This window comes from Cynara cardunculus (genome assembly GCF_001531365.2).
Source record: "Cynara cardunculus var. scolymus isolate 2C chromosome LG 2, CcrdV1, whole genome shotgun sequence".
Lineage (NCBI taxonomy): Eukaryota > Viridiplantae > Streptophyta > Magnoliopsida > Asterales > Asteraceae > Cynara > Cynara cardunculus.
Window position 1 is genome coordinate 68030308 of NC_037529.1, and position 8479 is coordinate 68038786.

Genomic DNA, 8479 nt, shown 5'->3' on the forward strand with positions numbered 1-8479 from the left:
AAGCCATGGGAGATAAGCGAGAAACTTGTGGGGTTGGCTTGAATTCAGTTGTTGCACTGATGAAAACGGAGGGTTTGGTTGCAACTGAATGAAGAGTATAGTGCAATTAATAAGTTTTGTGACGTAAATTTTTAGTCTGTGTCTCAATAACAAAACCACTTACCTTTTTTAGAAAGTATTGAAAACCGTATCTGCAATAATGAGAATTCTAACACTTATTGGACAAATGATAAGGATATGATTCAAATTCTAAACTTGCAATAATGAAAATACCAAAAACCATAGCTGCAATAATGAAAATTTCAACCATAAGAGTGGTGTCTGATTGGTTTGAGTTTGGCTCCAAAGGTCAAAAATACCAGGAGGTTCCAGGTTCAAATCCAAGTAGGAATAAAAATCCCCTTGTGGCCATGGAGGTTCAAATGCGGTGACTCCGGGCTATCTGCAAAGTAGGTGGTCGCCTTGAGATTAGTCGGCTCGCATAGCGGGTTGGATATCCAGGTTAATAAAAAAAAATTGATATGAAAATATATATCTAACACAAAATAGTATGGTTTCGTCTCGTTTTAGTAATATTTTCAATATGTTAATATTAAATCATGCAAATTCTTACCGGGTAAACGTCTTTTACTCTACAAAAGACAGTAAACACCAAGTAAACAGCTCGTAACTGTAAATATTACATTCGTATCCTTTTTTTTTACATCGTCAACTTAACAATTTGTCGTTAGAGTTTTCGCTCTTCGTATGTTTCTAGTTGTTAAAAAACCGAACTCAATCACCTAACTGCAATCTAGTTGTGCTTTAAGGTACTTTTGGTACACGGACGAGAGTGGAGGGAATTGGACAGATAAGAGTGAAGGAACAGTGAAAGAATTACTGGGCCAATGACCCTTTGGTTGTTCAACCTATTTTAGAGGAACCATAAAAACACATTTTTATCCAACGTTACATCAAACATGAGACAAGTTTTTGTTCTGTTTTTCCCATTCCGTTTTGTCTTGTTCCACGTACCAAATGTACATAAATCCATGTATTTTGTGCTCTAAAATCTTCATATACTTTTCATAAACTCCAATTAACACTTCACCTTAAACCAAACAAACCATTTAATGCCACTCGGAAGTAGGGCTCGAAAGATGAGATGCATACAGATCTAACATCTGATCCAAAAAGTAGAGTATACCCTAGTACAGTATTATCCCACTCAAAAATGGGGTCTGGAGGATGGAATATTGGAATGTATATAGACCTGACCTCTACCCAAAAAGTGAAGTAGACCTTGGTATAGTATATCCCACTCTGACATGGGGTCTGAAGGATAGGATGTAAATAAATCTGACTTCAACCCCAAAAAGTAGGGTAGACCCTGGTATAGTATATCCCACTCTGACATGGGGTCTGGATGACGGGATGTATACAGGCTTCACCTCTATCCCAAGAAGTAGAGTAGACCCTGGTATGATTGTAAGCCTTACCGAACATTTTACATCATATGCAAAAGAACCAATGAATGCGCAACCGAGTATTAACATTCGAAAACACGGGGTTCATACACATGACAACGACACGAAAAAGATATGTACAGAAAGGTTTCAAGATTTTAACGCCGCCAACAAAGACAACGGTTTAAAAACAGTTGTTGACAGTTGCATCTCAGAGAACAACAGAAGAAACATAACAAGTCTAAATATCTACTTATATTTAGTTTTTATAACATATAACATCCACCAGTCTACTAACTTTTGATATTTACCATAATTTGCAGTTTCTTTTTATAGCAGAAAACAGCATGCCTGCCTGCCTAGGGTTCTTCGTGGTTTCCCGACTCGTTGTTCCCTTGTGTAGCCAGTGCGGTGCATTTGCAAACCGGGCAACTGTTTTTCACGGCCAGCCACTTCTTGATGCAGTCCACATGGTACTCGTGGCTGCAATCCAACATCCCGATCTTTTCTTGATCATTGTAGTCCATCTGTAAAATCCAAATCATCGTTCAACGATTAGTTAACTGATAACAAGATCGTATGTGAAATTAGCTAACGTGATGGATGATTTAAGAGAAGCGTTCGACTTTCAATCAACAATATGAAATACCCTTCAATGCTTATAAAACGGAGAATCTTGTGTGTAAATTACCATACGAAATGAACCCGGTATATCCCACCTGAGATGGGGACTCAGAGAGGTAAGATGTATAAATAGTAGAGTGACTGTTCCCGTGAACACCCGTTTCTTGTTTCTTGTGAAAATTGTAACAGACAGAATCTTGTGTGTAAATTGATATCATCAACTTTTTGTAACTTGAAATGTTTGATTCAACAGATAGTTAGTTCAATGTTTCTGTTGAAACCGATAAATTAGCCCCATTGTTTTTACAATCGTTTCGAATGGATTTTAGCCATTCCGACGAAGCAATCCGTCGGATTTCGATTAACTCACGAGCTACTCACGTACTATGAGTTGCATGCAATGAAACCGAAAGTTTATAGCAAGTACGATTAACAATCTCGTAGAAGACGAGTTTTATGCACATAACGATGATTAAATCATTAATTTGCTCTAAAAATTGTTTGTACCAGAGAAATACCTGGCAAATTGTGCAGAAATTGAGTTCTTGATCAGCAGAAGACCCATCTTCCGAATGAAAAGAGGTAAAAATTCTTGTTTTCAGATGACCGAGAATGAAATCATCCGATAAGCTCGAGCCAGCATTGCCAATCTGTTCACCTAATGCAAGAAGCTCCTACATACGATAAAGAAAAGGTCGATAAAGATTCAAGATACGTCCTTTTTTGGGTTCAACTAAAAAAGGAAAGTAATCTCGGTCGTTTTAAATCTTTTCTACAACTTGCCTCATAAGACATATGATCTATATCCAAACGCATATCTCTGTGATGATCGACCCTATGTCCATAATTAGAGATATCGAGCATTGCAACTCCCTACACATGTAAAACACACGAATGAGTGAAAGTTCCGACTCATAAGCACGGCGAAAATCGTAAGATATGGAGAGATCAAGTATGCTACATCTTCAGGGAGAACTCTCAGATGGGCGGGGAAACCTCGGTGTCTCGAGGTTGACTCTACCATCAGATCCTGACGACGAGGCTGGTACACCCTAACACCGACCGGTGGTGTGGGACCCACAAACCTAGGCACGAGTTCCACCCCGTTTTGAAGAGGAACCATGTGTGAAGTCGACGCTAAATGAGGATTAAAGCCCATACTGGGGCTTCCTCGCACCGATGGCATAGGTGGTGCTGATTGGTGAGATGAAACAGGCGGCTGCACAAAGGCCACCGGGTTTCTATTGGCGGTCATTACTTGATATCCATTGGTATATCCTGAATTAAGATAAATGGTGGATCTCTATCAGGTAAGATAACATTATAAACAAGATAAAATATGGATTTTGCAGCAGTAAAAGGAAGAAAATTACCTTGCATATAAGGTATTCCTGGAGCATTCCCACGAAACTGCGGGTCCAACCAAGGGGCAGGCACCACCTGAAGGGGTTGGGGTTGGGCACCATGGCTCAATGGCATGAGTTGCACGCCAGGGTGGTCAAGACCAATAGCACCAGCGGCTCTGTTTCTCGGACCTCTGTGGTTTCCAGGTCCCATAACCACAGGGATAACATCGTACCCTCGGTACTCTGGAACCACAAAAGAGCTCGAGCCAGGTGCAGGATAGAAATACCGAAAGTTCACAGGATAACCTCCAGCAATCTTTCCCTTAAATGCACCATTAAACCCATCCATAACCTGGTTGGTTGGAACCAGTAACTGGTTCTGCAGCCCAGGGCTGATTGGAACCGGAACCACTCGGGCCCCAGGTGGAGCCACCATGAACGTGGTGGAGTCGATCCCAGAGGGCAAAAGTCCATGAACGTTTCCTAGCTGTGATGGATGATCGTTAGGCTGGCGAAAATTTGCAATCCGACCAAAAGGAACTACACCAGGTTCAGGAAGAAGGCGGGCATGCTCTATTTCGTTATCAATCATTTGACCGGTGAAACCCATGTTCCGTTGCCCCATTTTTAACGATAAGTTGCAATTAAATCCTGCTACACGAAAAGGGAATGAAGGGTTATTGGCTTTTTCTCTCTTTTTTCACCGAAAAAGGTCACGTCTAACTTTCTTGATTAAGTGAGATGCCGAAAATGCAACAAGATAACACCTTGATGATGCATTTCAACACCATAATTGAACATTCATTAATGAATATAATCCATTTAGAGATGCAATTCATGTGAATATTATCATTCAGAAAGAAGCCCAGGAATTCAACAGTATCTGAACAAATTTCCCCTAATTTTCACATATCAACAAACAAACAGCAAATTCGAAAACATCAATCTTACGAATTAACGATCAATTTGACCAGATAAGCTGCATTCGTCATGTTTAATTTCATTTCCCACATTTCGATTTTCAATCAACCCTGATGAACAAAATCCCCCACTTACAAGAAATAAAACCCATCAAAATGAGCAAAAATTCACACAAAAGTTCGCGAAAAACAAACTTAAATCATCAAAAAACCGTACCTTCTTATCATCAACGGACACCAGAACTTGAATTAAGTTAATTTGTGCCCCTTCAACCGAAAAGCCCTAATGTTGCATTCCAACAAACACAAAAACGATCATCAGAAAACAACAATCAAATGAAAACGCATTTTACTTCAAACAATTGTCCTGCATGTATTCTTTAACACCGTTAATTTCGTCGCTCCCGTTTCGTATAATCCCAAAACCTCAAATTGTGTCAAAACACCCATCAAAACAAAAATTGATTGAAATCAACAACCGATTGAAGAACAACATACCTAATGAGGGTTGATTGTGGGGTTGAAGAGGGATAATGGATCTGAATTTTTCTTCAGGAGGATAGAAATTTGATAAATGGAAATGGAAGGAAAACGCCTGTTTTTCTTGTTTCCCTGTTTTACCGTTAACTGCAATTTTGTTTTTCTCGTTTTCCCCAAATCCAATACCCTTCGTTTTGCAATTTATTTACGATTTTTTGGCACGTGAAATGCACGTGTGTGTTTTCTCTTGCAAAACCACCCTCGCGTTTCCACTTATTCACTATCCTGCCACTAACCGTAATTTTGTCCTTACCCCCAGTCAAGTGTTTGAACATGTGTTGACTTGTAAAAAAGCCATTTTTTTGTGCAAATTTTTATGACGAAATTGCCCTTTTGGGGAATATCTTTAAAAGAACTTGGTTTTATAGAGATTGTTAACAAATACCGCCGTTGGAAAATTAATTGATGACGTGTCATATTATATGAAATTCATGAAAGTTTGTTGGTTAATTACAAATATAACGTTTGTATATTTTAATAATAAAAGTTTGACCAAAAAGTAATATAAAAGATTGCGTAAGATATCAATATCTTTAACAAATTTTTTAAAATAAAAAAATAAAAATTTTATATAATTTTTTTATCTGATTCTTTAAAATTTTCTCTAAAATGAAGAAAGTATGAGAGAGAATGTGTAAATTTCTCCAAATTTGAAGATCTCTCATAAAATGATTACTATGGGAGATAAATGGTTTTCTGTTATAGAAGGATATTCGTACATCGCAATGAGATATATCTTGATTTTAATTTTTTTTTTTTGTCTCAGTTGATATTATAATACGGTTTTATGTGGTTTTGAGAAAACAATAATGTTTTGAATAAAATATAAATACGAAAATATCATAAAAATGAAGAAATAAAATATTGATATTAGTACCAAACTAACTATTTAAAAATTCTCGTTTTTTTTCTTTCTATATTTCCTTAATTTGTTTTTTTAGTTTTTGGTTTAATAATATAATTTTTTATAAAGATAAAATTAAGTATTTTGTTAGAACTCAAAAATTATCTTAATTATATTTTAGATTTATATATTTACAATGAGATGTTTATTCTCTATTTGATTATGTTTATCTGCAGTTAGTTATACGAATTCAAACATTAAGTTTTAATAAGTTGTATTTATGCACAATTTACTTGTAATTCTGAATTTTGAGTAGTATAGTCCAGATTATTAAAATATATCATAACAACAAATAAGTGTATATATTATACCTTATGTTTGCAAACATCAATATCATGTGATTATTTTAAGACGATTTTATCTCAGAACCATATTAAACCGTTGAATAAAATTCAACAACACCGAGTCGTTACATATAATTTAGCACGTGATTACTTACTTTTTGTGTACCAAACTTAAATTTATGTAGTTTCGTTTTCCTAACAATACCGTCGTTGGAAAGTGGAAAATTACGTGATCATGTCACATTTATGAAATTCATGAATTTGTTTAAAAAGTCTGTTCATTCAAAATAAATGTAACGTTTTTATATTTTAATAGAAATGTTTGACCGTAAAGTAAAGATGCATTTGTGCAATACAGTGTTATTTAATTCTGGTTCATGTTTCGTTCTGTTTTCAGCTCTCTCGTTTTATTTTGTTTATTACTTGGTTTTATTGAGTTCAAACATGGAGTTTTAAGTTGTAAACTTACATTTTAAAAGATTTTTAGAACGTGTTGTGAATGTTTTATAATATAACTAGAAAGGTACTCGCACAATTCAGTGAGATATATTTTGATTTTATTGTTTCATTTTGTTTTTTGTCTATGAATATAATACAGTTTTATATGGTTTTAAGAAAGCGATAATGTTTTTATTTTTGAATAAAATATAAATTTGAAGATATTGTGATTAAATTTTTGAATAAAAAATATCGATATTAGTATTAAATTAAGTATTTAAAAGTTCTTGCTTTTGTGTAATTTCTTTAATTCAATTTTTTTATTATAATTTAATTTAAGTTTAATAACGAATCAATTTATTTTTGGTTTAATAATATAATTTTTTATAAAGATAGTAATTAAGTATTCTATTAGTTTAATAACGAATCAATTTATTTTTGGTTTAATAATATAATTTTTTATAAATATAATAATTAAATATTCTATTAGTTTAATAACGAATCAATTTATTTTTGGTTTAATAATATAATTTTTTATAAAAAATTATAGTTAAGTTTTCTATTAAAACTCAACGATTATCCTAATTATATTTTAGATTTTTTAGATTTAAAATTTGTGATGTTTATCATGTATATGATTATGTTTAGATGCAGTTAGTTACACGAATTCAAAAATAGAGGTTTAACAAGTTGTACTTATGCACAATTTACTTGTAATCCTGAGTTTTAAGTAATATGCATTGATAATACAATATTTCATACATAAAAAATGATTTTTAAGAGTTTTTGTCAAATGCTTTATAATATAGTATAGATAAAGATATTGATATGCATGTGAATATACTTGCGATCGGGATTTTGAAAACCCAAATATATAGAGTCGGGTTCATACGAGATCAATAACTAAATAAAAATTTAAGAAAAACGGTCGAATACATGTGATTTTTCACTAAAATCATATGTGATTCATGTGACTTTAACTACGATTTAAGGTCCCAGACCATGTCACTCACACCCTTGGGTTGACTGTATAAACTAACATATGATCTTGTACGTGATTTAGTCGTTTCATTTTTTTTTTTTTAACTATTGTTCTTGTTTGAACCCCTCTCTCTATATATGTGTGTGTATGTATGTATGTATATATATATATATATATATATATGGAGGATCATACAAAAAGCTAACTAAATTTCGAGAAGTCGCAAAGGAATATGGGCTACATAACCTATTAATTAAAAAATAACATAAAAAATTAGAAATTAAGATAATTATCGCTTTGGATTGGATAAATTTTTAAAAATCTAATTATATTTTTTAGATTTATTTATTTATTAATTTAATAAATTTATAATTATTTTTTATAACTTTTTTTTTAGATATACTTTGATAAAAAAAATTCAAAATTTTAATCAAATATCACATGTGATATTTACAATTAATTCATAATCATTTTCACATTTTTTTTCTCTAATTTTTTAATCTACAAATTTGAATCACATGCGATAAACTTTGTTTAACATACAATTTATTACACATCCACGTATGATCTACTATGTGAATTTTTATACATATCACATATAATAATATTGGTCTGAATATAAGTGATGTATTATCATACATGATAATATTTATATCAAAAAAATATCTATAAATATAAATATACATAATCATATATGATTAACAAAAATATCTACGACCATCAGATATGATTAACAAAAAAATCTACAATTATCACATGTGATATTTGATGAAAGTTGTGAAATTACTTTATCAAAAATATATCTATTTTTTTTATACTAGAAGCGTACTCGCGCAATGCAGCGAGATACATCGTGATTTTAATATTTCATTTTATTCTTTATCTCAGTCGATATTATAATATGGTTTTATGTGATTTTGAGAAAACGATGATGTTTTTATTTTTTGAATAAAATATATGTTTGAAGATATCATAAAAATTTGACAAAAATATATC

General features: G+C 32.7%; 1 protein-coding gene across 1 annotated transcript; it reads right to left on the reverse strand.

Annotated features, from left to right (window-relative positions):
• Positions 1-1543: 1543 nt before the first annotated feature.
• LOC112506355 (probable E3 ubiquitin-protein ligase ZFP1) lies at positions 1544-4604 on the reverse strand. The gene is made up of 6 exons (XM_025110363.1): positions 4553-4604; positions 3443-4066; positions 3031-3347; positions 2853-2942; positions 2588-2743; positions 1544-1972 (listed from the first exon to the last, which is right to left on the reverse strand). Exons 2-6 carry the CDS (start codon positions 4038-4040, stop codon positions 1805-1807), a joined length of 1329 nt encoding a protein of 442 aa, XP_024966131.1. The 5' UTR covers positions 4041-4066; positions 4553-4604; the 3' UTR covers positions 1544-1804.
• Positions 4605-8479: the final 3875 nt, after the last annotated feature.

Coding starts and splice junctions, on each gene's coding strand:
- LOC112506355 (XM_025110363.1), bottom strand. CDS start 4,040: ATGGGGCAACGGAACATGGGTTTCACCGGTCAAATGATTGATAACGAA. Junction 3,348..3,442: donor AGGAATACCTTATATGCAAG/GTAATTTTCTTC, acceptor ATCTTAATTCAG/GATATACCAATGGATATCAA. Junction 2,744..2,852: donor TAGATCATATGTCTTATGAG/GCAAGTTGTAGA, acceptor TATCGTATGTAG/GAGCTTCTTGCATTAGGTGA.